This window comes from Erigeron canadensis, chromosome 5 (genome assembly GCF_010389155.1).
Source record: "Erigeron canadensis isolate Cc75 chromosome 5, C_canadensis_v1, whole genome shotgun sequence".
NCBI classification, from domain to species: Eukaryota; Viridiplantae; Streptophyta; class Magnoliopsida; order Asterales; family Asteraceae; genus Erigeron; species Erigeron canadensis.
Window position 1 is genome coordinate 5,989,337 of NC_057765.1, and position 22,268 is coordinate 6,011,604.

General features: G+C 35.4%; 2 protein-coding genes, 1 long non-coding RNA gene and 1 pseudogene across 6 annotated transcripts; all 4 read right to left on the bottom strand.

Moving 5' to 3' along the window:
• Nucleotides 1-372: 372 nt before the first annotated feature.
• LOC122601081 (ankyrin repeat-containing protein ITN1-like) lies at nucleotides 373-1,535 on the bottom strand. The gene is made up of 3 exons (XM_043773854.1): nucleotides 1,424-1,535; nucleotides 1,115-1,281; nucleotides 373-807 (listed from the first exon to the last, which is right to left on the bottom strand). The coding sequence occupies exons 1-3, from the start codon at nucleotides 1,533-1,535 to the stop codon at nucleotides 373-375; spliced, it is 714 nt and encodes a 237-aa protein (XP_043629789.1).
• Nucleotides 605-4,999, bottom strand: LOC122600351 (annotated as a pseudogene).
• Nucleotides 5,000-9,482: 4,483 nt separating this feature from the next.
• Nucleotides 9,483-19,319, bottom strand: LOC122599417 (FGGY carbohydrate kinase domain-containing protein). Of its 4 annotated transcripts, none has more exons than XM_043771922.1 (15): nucleotides 19,122-19,311; nucleotides 18,245-18,324; nucleotides 17,733-17,850; nucleotides 17,145-17,323; nucleotides 16,202-16,284; nucleotides 15,638-15,822; nucleotides 15,242-15,303; nucleotides 14,687-14,789; nucleotides 14,317-14,442; nucleotides 14,042-14,161; nucleotides 13,588-13,708; nucleotides 13,047-13,203; nucleotides 12,164-12,236; nucleotides 10,652-10,779; nucleotides 9,483-9,878 (listed from the first exon to the last, which is right to left on the bottom strand). In XM_043771922.1, the coding sequence occupies exons 1-15, from the start codon at nucleotides 19,219-19,221 to the stop codon at nucleotides 9,756-9,758; spliced, it is 1,758 nt and encodes a 585-aa protein (XP_043627857.1). In that variant the 5' UTR covers nucleotides 19,222-19,311; the 3' UTR covers nucleotides 9,483-9,755. The 4 variants fall into 4 exon arrangements, 3 of the variants coding, with proteins under 3 accessions (XP_043627857.1, XP_043627860.1, XP_043627859.1); XM_043771924.1 differs by lacking the exon at nucleotides 9,483-9,878 and adding an exon at nucleotides 11,305-11,371 and having other exon boundaries at nucleotides 10,692-10,779; nucleotides 19,122-19,319; XR_006323921.1 differs by lacking the exon at nucleotides 9,483-9,878 and adding an exon at nucleotides 11,242-11,371 and having other exon boundaries at nucleotides 10,697-10,779; nucleotides 19,122-19,319.
• Nucleotides 19,320-20,942: 1,623 nt separating this feature from the next.
• On the bottom strand, nucleotides 20,943-22,206 carry LOC122602309. Its single transcript, XR_006324208.1, has 2 exons — nucleotides 21,804-22,206; nucleotides 20,943-21,315 (listed from the first exon to the last, which is right to left on the bottom strand). It is a non-coding gene; the product is annotated as an uncharacterized LOC122602309 (long non-coding RNA).
• Nucleotides 22,207-22,268: the final 62 nt, after the last annotated feature.

Sequence of the window (22,268 nt, forward strand, 5' to 3'; positions counted from 1 at the left end):
ATACAAACAACCAATTTAAAATAAAGATCGTGCAATGTGTGTATGCCTTATAATTGGTAAACTACAGCTGATAGCAACAACATCATATATATGGATTAATTAATGTTTATTAGAAACAGGATACACATGAACCAAGCCGATACACCAACACCCTTCAAACAATTACTTCACTTGTGTAACAGTCGAAGATTGAACATTTACAACCTATTGTTTTTGATGTAAATTACACGTCTCCCAGTATTAAAAAGATACCTAGAATCAAACATGGAACGATACATATCCATCACAAAAGGATATTGTAATGCAGCAAATATGGTGACCGGTGTAGCTGCAAATACACTGATGACAATCGGTAGCCATTTGTATGTGTTTTCATAAAGCACAAAGAAGCTGGCGGACCATCATGCCCACTACAGACATAAATAGTGTGACTAGACCTATCATTAGTTTTCTAGGCATTGCGTACAAGAAATCACGTTGACCATGAGGAGATGTGAGGATAGACAAGAACACCAGGAGTGAAGTTGATGAAGTAAATAAGGAAAATGCATCTGCTATTATGAAAACCAAGAAACTAGGGTCATGATGAAAGATAGGAATTCCAGTCTCTTGGTTGTAGCCACCAGGAACTGTGTAAGCAACTGCAAAGGCCACAGTGATTATAAGGGTGGCAACCACCATGCAATCTTTTGTCAATTTCAAGCCTTTGAAAACTCTCTTTGTTATTCTCTGAGAATATCTTAAGGGTGTTTCACCATCATCGTTCATTGAATTTCTGAATGAAGGCACCACCATCTTCTCTATCTCCTACACGACATAATTAACTTTTAGTGTACAATGTAACATCATAGTTAAGTATCTTCCCCTACACCCCTCTCTGCCCCGCCCCCCCGCCCCAAAACTAGATTAGAACATGCTTTCTAATGCAACGAGAGTTAAAGTTCGATATTAAAAAATATGCTACTCATATAGTCATATGTATCTAGGTTTGATTTCTTGAATCAATAAAATTAGGAGTAAATTGTCTTAGTATATATGGAAAATTTCCGTACCAAATAAATCACCTTGAACGCAATTGATGAAAAACAAACACCAGTTAACCTCTCCCCAAAACCAAAAGGGGCGTCTTCTCAAGAACATTATAGAAATGCAACGTCATGCCATGATTTCCACCTAAAGCACTTGAATTGAGTGTGCCCAACGTTTCATCAGGGAGTATGCTCAATATCTCTTTGTGCTTATTCAATATTACCTCAAACATATGAACATGTCCTTTTGCAGCTGCAACCATGAAAGCCACAACTCGCCATCGTCATTCTGAATTTCCAAGCCCTCAACTTCCATCATTATTAATAGATTTTCCACAAAACTTTCACTCTGCTTGGTAGCCTCACTTAATACTGCAGATGAAGTGTTATATTACCATATGGAGTGATAACAAATTGTACCACCTGCAGACGTTTGTCAAGGATGAGCTTTGCAGCTTCCCAATCACCGGTAATTGCTGCTTCATACAATGGAACACAAAACTCCATATACTCTTCATTACTCCCTTCACACGTGTAATTACCGGGAAAAAATCTTGTTAGATAACCACTTTATTTATATAGAAATACCTCAGCTCCCTCTAAAGTGCTATCTATAAGGGCATCTCAAGCTTTTATTGGACCTGAAGTTTTAAAATCAGCCTTTTCGATTAATGCATGAATCCATGTAACATTCATGTATAATTCACTAATATTGAAATGTCAAATTCCTTGTTAATTATTTGATGTTTTCCACATGTAAATGAGCTAGCTTGCAGGTCTAAAAACATGACATATCGATATGATGTAAAAGTGTTCTCACCGGAGTGTTACCATAGGGTGACAATCAAATGAGAACCAACTTAAAATGAGAACAAATGAGAACACTTAAAAACTACATTTTGATGCATTAAAAGTCCATAAAACTGACATAGTGCATAACTAATTATCATTATTTAAGTGTTTAACAACACATGGTTCCGTCAAAATCAAAAAAAATCACGTTTTTTGTTGGATGCATCATTTTGATAATATGCATCCAAGATGGACGCACAAAACAAAAAACGTGATTCTTTCGAATTTGAATGATCAATGTGTTGTTAAACACTTAAATAATGATAATTAGTTATGCACTATGTTAGTTTTATGGATTTTTAATGCATCAAAATGATGTTTTTGAGTGTTCTCACCGTTCTTATTTTAAAGTGTTCTCACCGGAGTGTTACCCTATATAGGGTGACAATCAAATGAGAACCAACTTAAAATGAGAACACTTAAAAACTACATTTTGATGCATTAAAAGTCCATAAAACTGACATAGTGCATAACTAATTATCATTATTTAAGTGTTTAACAACACATGGTTCCGTCAAAATAAAAAAAAATCACGTTTTTTGTTGGATGCGTCATTTTGATAATATGCATCCAAGATGGATGCACAAAACAAAAAACGTGATTCTTTCGATTTTGAATGATCAATGTGCTGTTAAACACTTAAATAATGATAATTAGTTATGCACTATGTTAGTTTTATGGACTTTTAATGCATCAAAATGATGTTTTTGAGTGTTCTCACCGTTCTTATTTTAAAAGTGTTCTCACCGGAGTGTTACCCTATATATATATATATATATATATTTAAATGTGTGTGTGTTTGTCTTTTTTGTATAGAGTGTATAATAAGTTTGAGGCCTTAAAAGTGTGTTTTCTAAAGTCTTTAGCTTAATTAGCAGTTTTTAAGCATGAGCACTCATGCATCTAGTGTGGGGATAATTAATAATTCCCGAACAATTTAGTTTTGTACACATAAATATATAGTTGTCTTATAAAGAATGCATATGTAAGAGAGGATCGTGCTGGTAAACTTTTAAGTATACTCACCACTGAGTAGACTTCTATTAGGCTTTATTTTGAACGTTGGTGGTACATCTTGGCTGTCAACACCAAACCGCCACTTCTGATCTACACAAAAACTCGAGCTCCTCAAACACCTTTTCATATTCTCCGTCAAACTACTGAGCTAGCCAAAAAAACTAGGAGTCTCCAGCAATTCTTTTGGCACTAGTTTACCTATCAACTTAAGCAGAGTGTTTTGGAAAGATCCAATGGCAATCTGATCAATTAACAGTGACATAGTCGAAGCATCCAGTGAGAAACCTTTTTCAACCATTTCATGCAAAAGCATTTCGACATCATGATAGTGCTTATTCTTTAGATATCCTTGGAGAAGAAGACCGTAGGTAACATTATCTGGTGGGCAACCACTCCCGTCCATTTTATGAAACAACTGCTTTGCATCTTCCAATACGCCTTCGCGACATAAGCCACTGATCATGACATTATATGTCCAAACATTAGGTTGCAAACCTTTCACTGCCAAGTCATGAAAAAGATTTCTTGCAATCTCATGCTTCCCGCATTTGCTTGCACCATCAATAAGGATACTGTAAACAACAATATCGGAATTTAGCTTGCTATTACTCACTAAATTGAACAAAGAGATTGCATCTTCTAATAGATGGTTGTTGCAGAGACCCTCTAGTACTATTCCGTAAGTCAATTCATTTGGAGTTTGGCCTTGTGCTCGCATCTCATCAAAGAGTTTGCGTGCATCTCCACAACGTCCAACCCTAAATAACCCTTGTATCATGGTGCTGTGAGTAACTACATTGGGTTTCAGAGCCTTTCTTGTCATTTCACTAAACATATGCAATGCCTCATCTATCATAGACTTCTTGCAATACCCATTTAACAAACTGTTGTAAGCAACAACATCTGGGAAGATACCTTTAAATACCAAGGCATCAAATACAGTCTTTGCTTTGGTCATCTCACCTCGCAAACAGTACCATCGATAAGTGAGTTGTAAGTCACTATGTCCGGCTCCTTACCTTTGTCAACCATGATTTTGATAACATCCTCGGCTTCTTTCGCCTTACCTTCTTTGCATAATGCATCAACTAATATAGTGTAGGTATGAACATCTGGAGAGATCCTATATTCCTCCATTTCTTTCAGTATCTTATACACCTCATCCCACTGACTTAATTTACATAGACCGGAAATCAAAGTGGTATATGTGACCACATTCGGTGGGATGCCTTTTTGAAAGACCATCTCTTTGTATAGCTTAAAGGCATCATCAACCATTTGATCCTTACAAAAACTATCAATAATAGTATTATACGAAACAACATCAGGTCTGCAACCGTTTCGATCCATGAGCCTGAGCAAAGACGTGGCAGTAACATTATTACCGAACTTGCAAACGCCTTTAATCATTGTGTTATACATAACAACATTAGGCTCACATAGTTTATGTTTAATGAGTTTCTTGAACAACATCTCCGCGTCAAGAATCCTATCTTCTAAGACGAGCCCGTCTAAGAGTGTACTAAAAGTATACACATTTGGTACAATACATCGTCTAAAACTTAGGCCTAAAAGTGCGAAAGCGTCTTGGGTTCGACGCAACTGACAACAACACTTGATGGTAGTACTCATGGTGTAGACATCAACAGGGAGACCAAGGGAACACATTTGTTTAAAGACACGAATGGAATGTGAAAAATGTTTCATTTTGGTGACGGAATTCAATAATTGATTGAAATAAATAACAGAAGGAAGAGGTTTTCTGTGTGACATTTCATCAAACAGGTGGAGGGCATCTTCCAATTTGTTAACTTTTTGGTATATGGAAAAGTGGCGGAAGAAAGGGTTGGTTCGGTGATGGAATTACCTCTGAATCGTTTGATGATGAAATTAGAGCAGCCGCCGCCTAATAAAAGTGTTGTCTGATTACACTTCATCCCTCCCTCCTTCTTCTTCTTCTGCAGGTCAGCAACAGAATTTTCTCAAAGTCAAATCAAGGAGGTGCTTGTAAGCTCTTTGTTATTATTGACTGGAAGTTGATTAATTTCCTAATATATTTTTTCAATTTTTAAGGTATGTTTAGTTGTTTGCCATCAATGTGTAAGCAGTTCTTGAGTAATTTTAACTTATGTAGGGATGGGCAAGGTTACCAAATATCGAAACTAAACCGGTACCGGTATAAAAAATCGGCACCAATAGAGATTCGGTATCGGTTTTAGAGATTTGGTTAAATCGGTTTTGGCACCGAGCAATTTGGTACTGGTTCAGTATGGGAAAGCCGATTATTAGTACCGAAAATGTCACACATCATTAGTTAGATTTCTTATTTTTTTCGAGTGGCTTGAGTAAAAACTAAAACAAACTGTAATATCATGATTATATAATGTGTGCTTACTCCTAACTCCATGACTTGAAATACTTCAATTCCACATTTGTTTCAAGTGAAAATGTGAAGGAACAAGTATCAACGCAACATGATAGCCAAATGGTAGACCGGTAAAAGGCGAAAAAACATATAATATCTAGGGCCAAAATGGTTGGGTTGACTTTAACAAATATTTTTAATAAAATTTGACAAATAATAAAGACTTGTGTGTCATTCAAAAGTAATAGTTAATTTCATATGAATCCCTCTTAAAGCATAAAATATTATATTTATTCAAAATTTGTTTTATGACCATTGTACTTCACATGTTGAAAATTTTAAATTGAGTGTGAAATATGGAAAAATTTCTTGAAGTAGTAGTATTTCAATTTTGTTTTGTCAAAAGAGTTTTGAGCCAAAAAAATTTATGAAACAAGGGGATCCGGCAATGCCACTGCCAGACTCGCAAATCTAAAGCGAAGCCGGTAGTGGCAATACCGGTGTCAACATCCAAGACCGAGATCGGTGATGCCAATACCGATCTCGCTGTGGCATGCGCAGAGGGAGGCAGAGGGTGCAGAATGAATGACTACTCACTTCCAAACTTTGCATAGTCACTTCCAAACTTTGCAGGCTTTAATAGTCACATGCAAGACTTTAATAAACCATATATACATGCATTTCTAAAAGATAGTCACATACAACACAAAACACACATTATTTTCAAAAAGCAAAAACATTTTCATTCATCAAAAACCTTATATTTTCAATACGAAATGGCATCTCTTAACGTTACCTGTGTACCAAAAAATCCTGAATTGTTGTGGCGACAAACTAAAGATACCCATCGTGCATACAATATTTTCCATGAACGCCAAGTGAGGGAGCCAAGATGTAGAAAAGGTGACGGAGGAATCATGCTACAACTTGCAAAGATGAAGACAGCGAAAACAATATGTGAGAAGGTCATGACCCATATCAGAAATGTTGGGTTTGAGGGTGTATTGATGGCAGTGGTCCACAAAATCGATCATCCTCTCATTATCGCGTTGGTTGAAAGATGGCGGCCCGATACAAACACGTTTCATTTGCCAATTAGTGAAGCAACCGTTACCCTGCAAGATGTGCAGGTGATGTGGGATTTACCCATAGATGGACCAGCTGTGACTGGTGAGTGGGCTACGGAGCCCAGAAATATTGACTTCTGGAATGAGATGTGTATGGATTATTTGGGGTTTTTCCCTAATGATGAAGATTATGCAGATAATTTGAGCAACGGTAAAATCAGATTGGAGACGTTAGCAAAACGCATAGCCAAGCCATTTGATGAAAATAACGATGAATTGTGCCTGCAAAATGCTAGAATGATTATTCTAGCCCTCTGTGGTTCGGAGCTGTTCATGATTCAAACACCTTTGATATAAGTTTGAATTATTTACAATACGTAGACGACCTGGCTATGAAGGTCGTAAGAGTTGGGGTTCTGCAACTCTTGCTTGTTTGTACAGGAATCTTTCTAAGGCTACAAAGCCAGATACAAAGGGAATTGATGGGTTGTTGTTGTTGTTGCAGTATTGGGCGTGGAAAAGAATGTCAGGGATTGCCCTACGCGTCACCCCTTTTAAAGAAACACCGCCATATAATTATAGCGAGTGTTTAGCAAATAGATGGCATGGAAAGTTCTCCCATGTTCATACACCTCCTCATGTACTAAGTGCCTACCGGTCATTTTTTAACGCGTTAACAAACCAACAGGTAATATATATTAATTTCTATGTTTTAAATACTTTTAAGTTATTTTAAATTTACAATTCGTTTATATTTTTACAATACAGTTTTCGTGGACCCCGTATTCCACCTTCCTCCACTTACTACCTCCATATTGTACGGATGGTCAACACATATGGCCATACATTGGCGCGTTGATACATTGGGAGGAGGTGGAACCACACCCAGCACAGAGAGTTGCTAGACAGTTTGGAATAATACAAACCATTCCAAATGAAGTTGGTTTGTTGGAAGCAAGACAGTGGCTTGACCTTCGTAGACTCTTAAAGGGAAGAAAACCTACGGTTGACTAGGGTGAAAGAAATAGTAGGTATGTCGACGAATGGGACAACCGACATCAACGGCTCCACCTAGGAGATGAGGGGTCCACCACTGAGGGGGGCTATATGCGGTGGTATCAGGACCGTACCGTGTTGATCATTGGTAAACCAGGTCAGCCCCAACGTGAAGGCGAATACCCTACCTGGGGGTTAATCAACAGCTATATGTAAGTATAGCTATATGTTAATATTTTATGTAAATTAAAAGCTATATGTAAATATTTTATGTTGCACAGGCAGAGGGATTGTTAGAGGTTGACGAGCGAGCTCGTCTTTTACAAGAGGCCAATCCGGATTACAACCAGATGTTTGCGGATTTCAGGACAATACTGAGGGAGGTATTTACAAACAGTCGTCAGAATGAACGTATGAATTATAGTTCACAAAATTTCAACTTTCCTGAGAAGCAAAATTTTCAAATGCCGCCCCCCCTCATGGAATTTTCAAATGCCTCCCCCCTCCCAAAATTTTCAAATGCCTCCCCCCGCCCAAAATTTCCAAGGTAATTCATGGGCTGCTGCTGGTCCTTCTAGTAATTTCCAGGGGAGTTTTGGTGGCCAATCTGTGTTTAGGCTGGCACCAACATATCCCTCATGGGGCGGTGCCTCAAGTTCTGGCACCCAGCATATCCCTCAGAACCCGGGTTTTTTTACTCCGATTAATTTATTTGACAATCTCTTCAATGTACAAGATTACCAGTTTTCTGGTCCACCGCCACGAAACTACTCTCCTTATCTAATGCAAGCTTTCGACATTCCAAGTTCTTCTCAAAACCCAATTACAAATCTAGGAAATGACGAAGAACAACAAGAAGAACAAGAAGAATAACAAGGAGAAGAAAATGTACGTCCACGAAGAACTCGCAGACCACGAAGATGTGGAACGGGTGGCCTTAGATAGATTCTATTTTGTATTATCTTGTATGTTTTGATTAATAAATATATGTTTGTCAATAAAGTTAAATATTATGTTTTCTTAGATAATACATAATAATGGATCAAAAATTAATATGAAAATAATACATATTAAATCAACATTACATTAACCAATCAAAAAGTTACATGAAAAAAGTAAAAAAATCATACACTTTATTATACGATATTAACTGAAACCGTCTTTAGCTTGCAATTTATAATATGTCGCCAAGTTGATTTTTCTGTCAATCAACTTTAGCAGTTTCTCAAGTTCAGAAGTTATTTCTTCAAAACCTGGTAACGTCGTTTCAAGATAATCGCTATGCATTTCTTCACTTATAATGATTTTGTTACCCCTTTTCCTTATTTCTTTGATTTTCTTCTGATGTTCCAGTTTTCTTTGTTCCATAAGAAGCTTACAATCATTAATTTTGTAGAAAAGTTCATACTTGTCTTCTATATCCTCTTTACATTGCGCTTTCAATGCATGAAATGTTAACATACGAGGTGATGAAGTATCAGATGACGACGAAGAATCCATTATCTATTTTAGAAAAATGATAACTCGACTTGTATATAAATTTAGATGTGGATTTTATTTAAAGTAACACATACCCTTTGAGATATATATATATATACACGACGAAAATAATTGAAAGTCTGTGCCTTGTCAACTCCAACCACCTGCTACCCTGTTCCTCAACTGTGACACAAGCGAAACTGGTGTTCCCGAGGACGGACTCAGCGAGACCGGTATTGGCACCACCGGTTTCGTTCTTGGATGTTGACACCGGTATTGCCACTACCGGCTTCGCTTTAGATTTGCGAGTCCGGCAGTGGCATTGCCGGATCCCCTTGTTTCACAAATTTTTTTGGCTCAAAACTCTTTTGACAAAACAAAATTGAAATACTACAAGAAATTTTTCGTGAAATATGTCCATTCCATGCCTATTTCATGCCTTTTCTTTAAATGAATGGAATTTTCATGAAAGACATTTGATGATAACAATAGTATTCTTTTCGTTGAGCATAAACTTTATGAATTAATGTTGCGATAATATATAAGCAGATGATTGCAAGTTTGATCTTGGAAGCAAGGCTGCAACTTGTAGATATTAGTTCAATGCTTGAAAAAATGAGAAAAGAAACAAGCATTATACGATCTTAAAATCAAATTAACTCCTATAATCTATAAATATTTTTAAAAAATGGAAATTGATATTATTTCATGAGAATTTTAGACACAAGATAGTTCCATAACAATTCATTTCTATGGGAGTTCTATGCATATGCAAAGTTGCTACAAAAGACACGCTGACTTACTTTACAAATATAAAGTAAATCTAATTGTGACAGAGTATGAGAAATTGTAATTGAAATTATATACGAAGAAAAAAAAAATCAGTTTGCAGATTTGGAACTTGGTCAGACAGCCCATTAACAAATATACTAGGATTGGTGATTTGAAAATCTAGGACAACGCTTCAGCCATGATTGAACGTTGGGAGAGCTGTTGTTCGTAAAGCTGCTTGAATATCCGGTATTTGGCATCATGGTACTTCTTCACTCTCGGGTCTTCCGATGGATGAATGACCTGTAAATATAAAAGAGATGGTTAGATAAACTCAGTTTTATCTTTTCCAAACTTCTTGTTTTGCCCCACAATACATATAACCTTCCAATTACAAATGGCAAAATGGGCAGGGGAGCCACCAGAGGTGGCACTTTAACCCAATTGTACTTAATTACAAACAGGTGAAGCGAGAAAATTTGTTACAAGGGTAATCGGTGAAATCGGTTTAACATCACCAAAAGTTAATATTAAAGATAAAACCTTCAGAAAAACTATTCAAAGATTTAGATTAATTTAAAAATAATAGTAGTTTTGTAATTCTAATTAATGCATTAATTATTAATAATCTAAATGGTCAATGGTGTCAAAAGAGTATTTTGTTAATGCATAAAACTTTATAAATTGTTTATTAAGAAAATCAGTACAATCTGTAAATTATATAGCTTTTGGAAACATACCTGACTCATCAAATTACTTTTTTTTGGATTTCCAAGTTGACTCGTCAAATGTTTACAAAACTTTCTATAAGATGGACATGAAAGTGCTTGCCTACTTATCAGATAACCAGACCCACCCAGAGCACGCATTTTGCCACCAATGATATACATGTTAAGGATTTAGGTGGAGCACGGCCAACGACCTAGTTTTAATAAGAAATGCGTTCCAGACAAGAGGTGTACTAAAAAATTAAATATTCCATTTACTTTTGTAGCTATGGCATACGTACACCAAGTTATAAAGAATCAAGAACAGCATAAGCAAAGTCTTAACAATGTGCATAGCAAAATTCATACCTGGCCAGCTGCATTAAGTGCCTTCATGGCCCCTCTGAGCCCAGAATATTTCTTTGCAGCAACAGCACCAAGAATAGCAGCACCTAATAGCACCGACTCACTTTCCCGTGGAAGAATTATCGGGCAACCTGTATAACACATGGAAATAACCTTAAACTTGTTAATATGCTTACTAATGAAAAAATATTTATTCCATGTAGCAAAATGGACAGTCGGGTTACTGGTAAATTTTATGTGTGGCAAACTGGATCTGATCAAACTGATCCACACTTTCTTTTCTAATTTGACATTCACATATTGTTAATCTGCAGACAGAGAAAACTTATGCAACCACTTTTAATAAAGTTATTTAGATAGTTCTATGCATTTGTATACACTTTGAAAGACCTTCAACCTGTTTGACCCATTGAGCCGCCCATGTATAATATGGCAATGCACCATAGTGTAAAACCTAGGCTATACAAATTAGATTGAAACTTGTCAATGACAGGTAGATATGGAAAAATGGGTTGATTGGATGAGTTAAATGAAAGGTCAGAAATGGTAAACTTTTAGTACAAACGGAAATGGGTTATGTAGAGTTGGCACACCTGCATACACATCAGTATCATAACAAAACGATAAATATTATGTTAATGATCTTTTTAATACACCTTGGGCAACTTTCACCCATTTTCCCTTCTTTCATTCAATTAAGTTTTCCATGTCTGCCCTTTTGACCTGTTAAGAAAATATAAAACACAAATCGACACCCTTCATCAATGATCAAGTTTGCCACCTCTGCTGACAGAGTACACATATTCCGGAAATCCAAGTGCAGGATCCCCAACAAAGTTTGATCGTTTACCAAGTAAAAATACAAAAAGTGAGAACGTCTTCATTGTAAAAGGATACCCGTAAAGGACCTTAACTTCATAAAAAGCAGAAACGACAAAACATGACTTGATACAGACATATGCTTTGAGCTTCAACTTTGATTTCCTGGTTACTAGAGTTGGCAAAATAGCTGGGCAAGTCAAGTAACATGTCACAACTTGTTCAATTCTTTTCTTATGGATCGGATTAGGCCAATCCATCATTATTTTAGCCGCTGACCAAAATGCCGGAGATTCTCGCGCAAGTGAGCGTAGGCCCAGCCCTTCTATTTTTTTTTTATTTTTTTTTGCCTAATTACTTATTTTTGTGGATAATTCATGAATCAAATATGATTATAAAACCACTTTTTACAACCATAATCTGGTTATCTATTGTGATAACTTAAAAGGTTTGAAGTATTTGAGAACATTTTGGGAGATTTTCGACTCCTTTGACCTATCTCCACTTGTAGGTAATAATATAAAAGGTTTGAAGTATCTGAGATTTGAGAACATTTTGGGAGATTTTCGACACCTTTGACCTATTTCCACTTTTAGCTAATATTTATAACCTTAGCATCTAACCAGTTGATTATAAAGAAAAACCCTTATTTGGGGAGGGAGAGGGAGAGGGAGGGAGAGAGAGAGAGAGAGAGACCAACGATATCGGCATGTTCTTGAATGAACAACGCATTCTTTGAAAGTCCACCAGAAGCTAGCAGTGTATCAATCTGATTACACAAAAAAAATGAAGGGTAAGAGTGTGCAAGGAGATATTTGACCTGTCAACTTTGTTCCACTCTATGTTGCAATTATAGTCATGTAATAAAGAAGTGCATTTTCTAAAACTTTTGTAATTATATTACCTTTTTATGCTTGAAAATTTAACTTATAATACCTTGTTCAATATTATTTTACATTCTCCTAACTAGGAACACATGGAATCATATTACCTATTTTTTGAGATTTGCAGTTGTAAATTTAATATGTGCAAATGTACCAACTTTAAACGTCTGTGTTTTCTAAAAAACATACCACCCATAAGCAAGAAATAAACTCATACGCAAATACTAGATACTATAAACATACCACCCATGAACAAGGATGAATGTAACATGACTTTCGAAAACAGAAACTAACACAAACTAATGTGTTCCTTTGGAGTGAGCCACATTAATCCCACTTATACTGTGTGCCCATGGTAGAGGTGGCTATTTCAACCCATTTAGTTGCCAATTGGTTAATCAGAGGCATGCTTTTATATTAAATGGGTAAAGTTTGTCAAAATAAGCAATTTTAGTATGGTATTATGGTTTGAAAACAGTGAAATTCATCAGACCAAAACATTTCCTGTGTGGGCTGTTTTGAATTTTTACCCGTCTAACCCAACAGCCCCGTTTCCAACGGATCTAAATTTGACCCGTTAGAAAGGGAGCATAATCCACATCGACATATTTGGAAAAAAAAATAGACCATAATTGCCATCTCTAATATCATCTAATATAGATATCAACTCATACTGACACTGAAATAACTCTTACTTTGTGTCCGTGCTCATTGCAATGCTCTATGATATGACGTGTACCATATGCAAGGCCCTGTACAGTAGCATAGTATTGAAGAGCCAACTGTCTTTCACTTGTATCAAGATTTAAACCGCAAATCATTCCTTTTGCATTTGGGTCAGCAATAGGAGATCTGGAACAAAATATTTTAACTTAGCTACTTTGGCTGACGAAAGAAATATCAATTCCAACTCATTTATAAGGGTAATGTTTTACCTCCTACATCATTTTGAGCAAATATAGAAATAATTTATCCATTCATATGACAATCAGGATAAAGAATAAAATATATAAACCAGTGCAGAAAGTGCTCTATTCTGCTCAACCCAAATTTGAAAATAATGTAACGTAATTCCTTAAGGAAAACTCATAAATTTGATATGCTTTATATTTTGCACAGGAAGTGTTCTGGTCAGGCGACAGCCGAAACCAATCCTGATCTATTTGACCAACTATCTAACCCTCCTGCTCCGTCCATTTTGCCACCTCTAAAAATACACTTCATTACCACATTTACCTGTTACCGTGGAAATCAGGAAGGATATGTAGATCAGCCGTTAAAGCAGCAATAAATGGAGAATCCATGTCACGCATCATTTGTGCTAGTAGGTCGTTCAACATTTGAAACAGAGAAATATCTGGAATGTTTACATGAATTTAGGACCACGTAAGCATTTAGTAGCTTTTCTAAAAAATAAAAATAAAAAGAACCATAAGATAATTAAGACAGATACTCCAACCCTTTCAAATTACAGTTGACCCATTTATATGAGCAATATGATTCACCAATTTTTAAAAAATATTTACACATTGCTTGTACCTTTTCATTTTTATAAGTTGAAAAGCACTCACCAGAAAGCCTACATTTCTTCTTCATATCATTTTTTTCAGTCATCATTTTTATGCTGCCTAATGTGTCACTAGAATATGCAGTTAATATGACAGTTTCAATATACTCAATCAACTCTTACTCTGGGAAGCAGCACGGTTCGCCAGATGTGAAGACGCAGCATGATTATCAACTATATAGTCTAATAGTGCACCAGTAGCACTTTGGCCTCCTTCAGTTAGCCAATACTCAGGAACCATCGCTACATGCATAAAAAAAGTATGAGACAAGATATTAAAATAATTCCACTGTGCTAAAAGCAGGTGGAATGATGGTCAATATTAAAATGAACATTGATAGGGGAAACAATAAAAAAAACTATATAATGAACTCTCTTGTCACAGGCCAATGGTATACCTGACCAAAATGGTCCCCAAACACCTGGGATAAACAACTTGCTCCTTGAAACAGCCATATGACAGGTGGATGTTCCACATACCAGCACCATACGCCGGCATATAGCATCATCATCATCATCAGATTCTGGCAAGTAACATACTAATCAAGACTCGTCAATAAAAAAATTCAAAGGTGACAACATTGCCTCATTTACTTATGAATAGGTAATTGGAGATGCACTTTATCTTTCTTTTTTTGTTTTGAATAGGGAATGTGTTTTCTCTTAAATGGGTCAAATGTTAACATTCATCTTAAACAAGTTGACAGTCATCCAATTTATATGTTAATAGATTGTATGAGAAAGAAACAAGGTAAACTGAAGAATAACCATTAGTTTTAGAGTCGGGCACACTTTCCATCACTCCAACGCCACCAGCATGAGCATCAATCAGCGATGTTCCTACTGGGGTTCCTGTAGGAAGACCCAATTCCTGAAAATTAAGTCTACTGATGAGCATAACTATAGTGGTAGCAACTCGAACCCATGTAACATGAATAGTCTGTTTGGATAATTTTCATCTCTAGTAAGTCCAGCACATGAAGTTCAAAACGATAATATCTTAGAGAGGAGACGGGTCAAAAGGTGGCCAGGTGTTTTTTCTGGTGCATAAATCCTCTTATATTGTATTACTTGAAAAAAAGATGGATTAAAACTGAAATAAACAAAAGTTGTGATCATATTCAACGTGTGTTTGATGTGACCTTAACCTATTTTCTGACGTTTCTGAGTGGAAAAGCATCTATAATCATTATCATATTCCAAAGAAGTCAGGAAAATAATGTTCATAATCTCCCAACTACAAGATTTTGTTTGCTTAATTTATGAACCTCAATGGAACGCCACTTGAAACCAATGTGAGTTCTCCATTTAAAAATTTCTTGCCTTTGCAGCATCAGAGCTCAGACCGTTGCCGAGGGAATGACCAGGGAAAGCTACACTTCTTCCTGGATATCAAAGCAAAAAATGAGCCTTTGTATCGAGAACTTGGACAAAGAAGATCAACAACAAAAAAGAAAGAATTAACGATCTAGTTTTAAATCAATGTAGTTTACAAAAAGATAAATATGACCTGGTTGCTTAAAATACCTTTCTCAAGTACGTCAATTATAAATAGGCGATGGATACATAGTACGAATGCAAGTCAAAGGTGATACATTAACATAGGAGGTCTAATGCATTATAATACATTTGGAATGACTTTCGGCACATTTTTACCCACTCGCCCCATTGTATGTAAATAGTTCTAAGGTGCCACCGCTACTGTAAATACAAGCATACCTATTTTGGAATGATGCCCATCCACAAGGTCACGAAGACCAATCTCTTCCCAAAAGTCATCATCCCATCCACAGGCTTCCATGTCTCGGGAGCTATTCTCATCAATGTGCTGCATGTGTGCATGACCCAGATATGTCCATTTGCAAACTGTTGTGCACATACTGCGGGTATCATCTCCTGTTGCTCTATAAAGATTATGGAGACCAAATAGAATGTGTTATAGATTATGATTAAGAACATAAAGATGCAGAAATTCTCTTCAAATCAGAAACAATCCCACATAAAATGACAGACGGCAAAAAATTTTGATATAATAACTACTGATTTTAGAAAGTAAACATACACACATTAGCTTATTTCTCAATTTTCCGCATTCTACTCTAATCCTAAGAGATGCGAGCTGCTTTTGAGTAACAAGACAAGATAATACAAATTACCAAAGTCAAAAGACAAAAATACCCAACTAACTTGGAATTAAGTCAGATACTAAAATGTTGATACTTTGGCTACATGAGAAAAGAGGGGTGAATTGAATTAGCAAATTGAAAAGGATCTGCGGTTTACCTGTATGACAACCAATCACTCAAATCCATCCACCTCCACGTCATTGACCAAGATTCTTGTAAATTCTCTTTCACCCACAATAGCTATAATAACAATAATAATATAAATTATAAACAAAAATGATGCAAAACAATATAGAAGCAAAGGGATGGATGGATGGATGATGAGTGTTTAATGTTGAGCAACTACATGTATTTGATTATTACAATTTTGGTCCTTTTGGATCATCTGTTCCTTACATGCAGCATGCTGAACGATTATATACGTATAGAATGAACTTACCTATTTCACAAGATGTCTCTTTTATACATATAAATGGCTTCTTTAGTATTTTTATCTCATAACTTGCCAAAATACTATAATGGTTAGCTTATCTAAGTATTAGAGTGATACGAACCCATCCATAATAGGCTCGATCAAGACATAAGCTAGGGTGTAGAACTCACTTCAAAATGCTAGCTTAAAGAAGGAAGGACACCTAGATTTATAAAACACCAACTAATCTCATACTTGACCAATGTGGGATCGTAACATATAAAGCACAACTGATTATCTAACTAAGCGGAACCAAATCCATACTTGGCCAATGTGGGATCCAAACATACTGCTTCAAACAACATAAGTGCAAACAGATTATCTAACTAAATGTGTTTAATATCACCCTTTTCTTATCCCCTGGAGGCATGAATGAGATAGATTGCTTACCAAATATACCAAATTTGTTAGAAAACCAAAGAGGGGGCACATAAAATAAAATGTTCCATGTTTCCACTAAAGTCCACCTCCAATATATAAAATTAACTGATCCAATTTATAGGAATAAAATAAGGATACAATTAGATGTGGGCTAATAATTAGCACATAAGATATAAGAGAAACAATATTTCTTTGTAACTTCTTCAACATTGTGAGAGAATATATTTGTCATTATCTCATCAAATACCTTAGGTGGCTGCATCTCAGGAGAAATCGAACCACCACAGTACTGTAACACAGGTGAATTGCAGGAATTTATTCTCTCAGCTTGCTTTACCGCTCTATGGTCCATCCATACTATCACATTTCTTCTAGTATCACCACTCCAGGATACTGACACGGGTTGACCTTCGGAATCCACAGCAACTGCATAACGAAAGCAAGCCATATATTAAAATCCGACCTAAGTACCTACTAACTAGTAGAGAGATAAAAATCGGCAGGTTGTGTAGGTTCCGTCACAGGTTGGGACGGTAATATGAATATATGATAGGTTGTATGATTAGGTTGACCCTTTTTAAGAATTACTACCGTGTCAGATATAATTAAAAGTTATATATATTATTAATCAATAACCAAATTCTAAAAATGTTTTGGCAGTTTCATGCATTGTAAATACACTTTGGGAAACTTAAGATGAGTTAAACCCATTTCTTTCTAAGCTAATCCTTTTTAATATTACCAGTGTGACCAGCTGAAGATAAACATAAAATGAACGCATTATAAGTACACTTTTGGTCAGAATTGCCTCTTCTAGAGTTAAATGTGAGCTAACCAAGAGAACATGTAGCTGCAAAACCCATCCCAGTTACTTGTTCGCCAGCAACGTCAGAAAGAGATAAAGCTCTTTTAACAGCAGTGCAGATCGCAAGCCAAATATCAGTTGAAGATTGCTGGATTTGCAAAAGAACATATATTTATCTATTTCCATTTTGCAATATACACAACTCAAAAGTCAAAGATTACTCATATGTAACAGTTCCAACAAGTATAATCAATACTTTTAATGGTTGTTGACATAAATTATATGTACAGTACAGTCTACGAGTGTTTTATTTAATAATTATTTCATAAACATGATATTCGAATGGTTCAACTTACTACTAGTCAAATATTACTCATATGTAACATTTTCAACAAGTTCAGTCTATATTTTTTATGATTGTGGACAGAAAAAATTAAGGGTAACATGTGAGAGTAAAGTACAATCTATTCTACTTAATATTTATTTCGTACACAAAATATTCAAAGATTAAACATACTACCAACGAAACCATTTTTTCTTACCTCAACACAATCGCCTTCTTTCCAAATTTGTATCGGGCTGCTAGCAGTACCCAGAAGTTTTCCAGCCTCATCAAAAAGGCCTGCAATACCCAGTAAGCTATAAAGACTAACTGAAGTACATAAGGAAGTTATAGAGTTCTTTTGCAAGTGCAAGGAATAAAAAGCTCCTCCCTTTTTTCCAAAAATACACAAAACATAAATTTATGGTGACTTTTTAATCCTACTTAACATCCATGCATTCATATGAACAGCTTCGATTGTTTTGTTTGTTTTTTTTTTTTTTTTGCCTTTATTATAGACAAGTGGTCGTAATAAATTGCACGATTCTGTAATAAGAATACAACAAGAAAAGAAAAAAGATTCTCAAAAGTATGGCTTTCATCAAACAAAATGGTATGACATTTTTTTTTTGAACGCCAGTGGTGATTGGGCTCAGCGGCATGCCTCTTCATCGTCCGGTAAAGATTGACCACGTCACCAGCACAGTCAATCCGAGGGCATGACAGGCGGTGGAAGTCCCACTACCTGTTCGGGAGGAAACTAGCTAATGCTATGACTTAATAACACTAAAACATAGTGTTAATATGAGTAAATTAAATTAAACAACAAAAAATATACAGAAATTCAAGTCGACAAATGTCCCAACAAAGCAATTCAAAAGTTTTTTTTAATTTTGGAGGCAAAGACTTGAATTTTTTTTATTTTTAAGCTCTGTAATATGTACACATAAATATATATTATATATATACACACATAAGTATATATCAAAGATTCAGAATCATTTATAGAGTGATTATGATACCGGGGTGCTTTTTAACAATGATCAATTCTGAAAAAAAATATTATAATTATATAAGAGAGAAGGGGATAGAGAGACCTGCGCGAGCGCTGCCGGTGCCGACATCGACACCAAGGAAGACAGAACGACGAGGTACAGAAACAGAAGGAGAAGACAGGGTGGCGATGGTCGTCGTCATGTCGGAACAATGATTGTTGTTTTGGGCGTGGCTGAGGAGCGGTGAATCATCAGACCCACTGGTAGTAGTGGTGGTAGCTGTCTTATGTAGACCATATATTTTTGTAATATGTTTTTTAAACATTTCTTTCTTTTTAATTTTTCTTTCTAATTCTCTAATTAATTGATTTTTGTTGGAATTTTTGGAAGGAAATGATCGTGGTTTTTTTTACCACAAATTATATGGTAAAATTAGGATTTTGTGAGAAATCTCACCTAAATTTATGTGAATTTCAATAAAATTTCAATGTTTATCCATCAAATTTTTTTTTAAAAAAATTCGAATGTTGTTATTAATACTTTTATTTTTAAAAACGCCAACAAACCACGATTTCATAAACAATATTACATCACCAACTGCGGAAGTAATTTGAATACCTTGGATGATCTTAATCGAAGTAAAGTTTCTTTCAATTTGTGAAGTGAAGTTTCAAGATTTTCATGATTGTTGATAACGATACATATTTAATTAAGCGTCACTTGGTCTTTTTAAAAAATATTTATACCCATTTGGTTATAACTAAATGTATTTTGGGTAATTATTATTTGCATAAGTATTATGTAGGTAAAAATAAAGATTGAACAAGAATTAGTGAAGAAATGTATCAAAAACAATTTAAACGGCCGTTCAAAAAATTAGATAAAATAAAATTTAAACGGATAAGAAAGTCAAAGTTGCACTAAAGACAAAATAGTAAAAACCTCTTTAGAGGGAACCAGAACTCGTTAGAGGGGGACCTCTACACTCATTAGAGGTTGACATCGACAGGGGATATGGCCTTGTTAGATGGACGTGCAGATTCAAAATTTTGAATTTAAGTTTCTCGTCGTTTCCGCATGATTTGATTTGACTATACTCAGTGGAGCCGTTGAAGACTACCATTATTGATCTTTAATGAGGAACATGCTACCTCAACAATAATATCATAGTGACGAGGCTCGGTCGCTTTCTATGGCTACAAAACGGAAACGCATTTAAAGAAGTGTGCACTAGTATCCAAAGTCATTAATACTCAGTTTCCAATCACAAAACAGTTCCAAATCAGTGCTAAAATCATTACCTAAAGTCTCGTTAAGTTTCATTGATCCATTTCTAAGTTATCATTAAAAACTCTGAAGCTTTCAACTTTGTTTTAACTTTTGTTCTCAAAACACCAACACCTAAAATCACTTTATATTACTTAGTTACTGTATTTGTAGTATATTGCAAGTTAGAGCAAGTTGTTTCGTTAACTATAGCTCTCGTTTGAAGTTTACGTAGAAAGATTGTTCGTAAATTTCGATTTAAGTTTGTGTGAAATCTACAAGTTAAAATCTCATTATGAGAGTTTCTATAAGTTTATTTATGATCCATTTAGTTGTGTGTAAAGTTTAGTGAAGTTTGTTACCGTCCGTTTATTTGCATGAAAAACATTTACGGGTATTTTTCATAATTTTCTATTTAGTTTAGGGGTTGATTGGTGAAAGGACTGGACTTGATAAGAGAAAACACAAAATATATATATATATATATATATATATATTTTACAGAGCTTCCCCACTGCGGCGCAGTGGGAATTCACTGACCTGCGCGACTAAAATCCCCCACTGCGGCGCAGTGGGAACCTGCTGCTCCAGTTCTCATTTTCAAATCCACAATTTGACACTTTAAATCTCCTGAGAGACATTCAACTCATTTCCAACTTTTCAAACCATAACTAAGACTTCAAATTGTATAATACATCTTTACATCATGATTTAACATCAATACTTCAATCACAATTACATTGCCCACCAAATGGGTCAAATGTACAAATTACCCAAGTTGTCAAAACACCCATTTGACACAACACCAACTACAACTTACAAATTCAGGAGTTCCAAAACCCAAAATAATGGCCTTACAATACATTCATACAAAAAGGACACAAAGTGTACCAAGAGCCAAATGAGGTGGGATGAACTAGGTTTCTAACAAACACCATTCTTTCAAGAATGGTCAAAATACCTTCAAAAGCCTAGCAACTTCAATATTAACACTTCAATCGACTAAGCTAGTTCCTTCTTCCAGAACCACCTATAAAATGATAAACAACTAAAATGGTAAGCGAATGCTTAGTAAATAAACTTGCATACAAATATATATACGAAGGAGGGCAAAAACACAAAAGACTATCGCATGTAGCCAATGATACCATCATATCATCATTTGCATACTCATTTTTGCGCTAACAAACACATACATGGATCCATATACGCTAAACAATAATCAAAGAGGTTATTAGGCCTCATCTCAACTCAACTATGGGGTTCTTAGGCCCCAGCCTCAAAATTAGGCCCTAACGCCAAATCGATTACCACACACGGAATCCATCATCATATGGTAATCGACCCAACGCACATATAAGAGTATGCGAATTTATTCACCTCCTCCGTGACTAACAACAATCAAGAATGCCACAACAAGTGCAAAGCTTTCAACCTAACAAATCAATACAATTTGGATGGTTGCATGAACCCTAATTCTTGAGCTAAAAATCAAAACTAGGTTAGAAGAATTATTACCTTAAAAAAGAAATCTACTATAATGAAATTAAACAACTAGAATCAAGCTCCTTTCTCTTTTCTTTCTTCGTGTGATTCGACACCCACACATACCCACACTCAAATCTCCAATTAACTAGTTAACTAATTGTAGTAATTATTATTATTACTATGGAAGGATTTGATTAATTACGATAAACACATTTAAAGAGAATTAAAATCATACTTCTGTTCTCCTCCCTTTTTCCTTCTTGAATTTGATCCACACACCACCACCACAGACTTTCAATTTCAATCTTTGAATTTAGAAGAATGATGAAAGATTATTGATATTGTTGAATGATTCTAGAATTGAATTGAAATGAAGTATGATTTGAAAGGAAATCAAGATAAAAAGATAGAAAAAGGCAATGGAAGGACTAGTGGAATGGTGATTCAAAGGTAATGGGAGGACTAGTGGAATGGTGATTCAAAGGTAATGGAATG

What these genes read in the sequence shown, in the direction of transcription:
- LOC122599417 (XM_043771922.1), bottom strand. Translation starts at nt 19,221, where the DNA reads ATGACGACGACCATCGCCACCCTGTCTTCTCCTTCTGTTTCTGTACCT. An exon ending in GAACCGTGCTGCTTCCCAGA is followed by an intron (nt 13,709 to 14,041) that starts GTAAGAGTTGAT and finishes TAAACATTCCAG; the next exon opens with ATATTTCTCTGTTTCAAATG. An exon ending in CCTGATTTCCACGGTAACAG is followed by an intron (nt 13,204 to 13,587) that starts GTAAATGTGGTA and finishes ATTTTGTTCCAG; the next exon opens with ATCTCCTATTGCTGACCCAA.
- LOC122601081 (XM_043773854.1), bottom strand. Translation starts at nt 1,535, where the DNA reads ATGGAGTTTTGTGTTCCATTGTATGAAGCAGCAATTACCGGTGATTGG. An exon ending in ATTTGTTATCACTCCATATG is followed by an intron (nt 1,282 to 1,423) that starts GTAATATAACAC and finishes TCATGGTTGCAG; the next exon opens with CTGCAAAAGGACATGTTCAT. An exon ending in TTGAGAAGACGCCCCTTTTG is followed by an intron (nt 808 to 1,114) that starts GTTTTGGGGAGA and finishes TATGTCGTGTAG; the next exon opens with GAGATAGAGAAGATGGTGGT.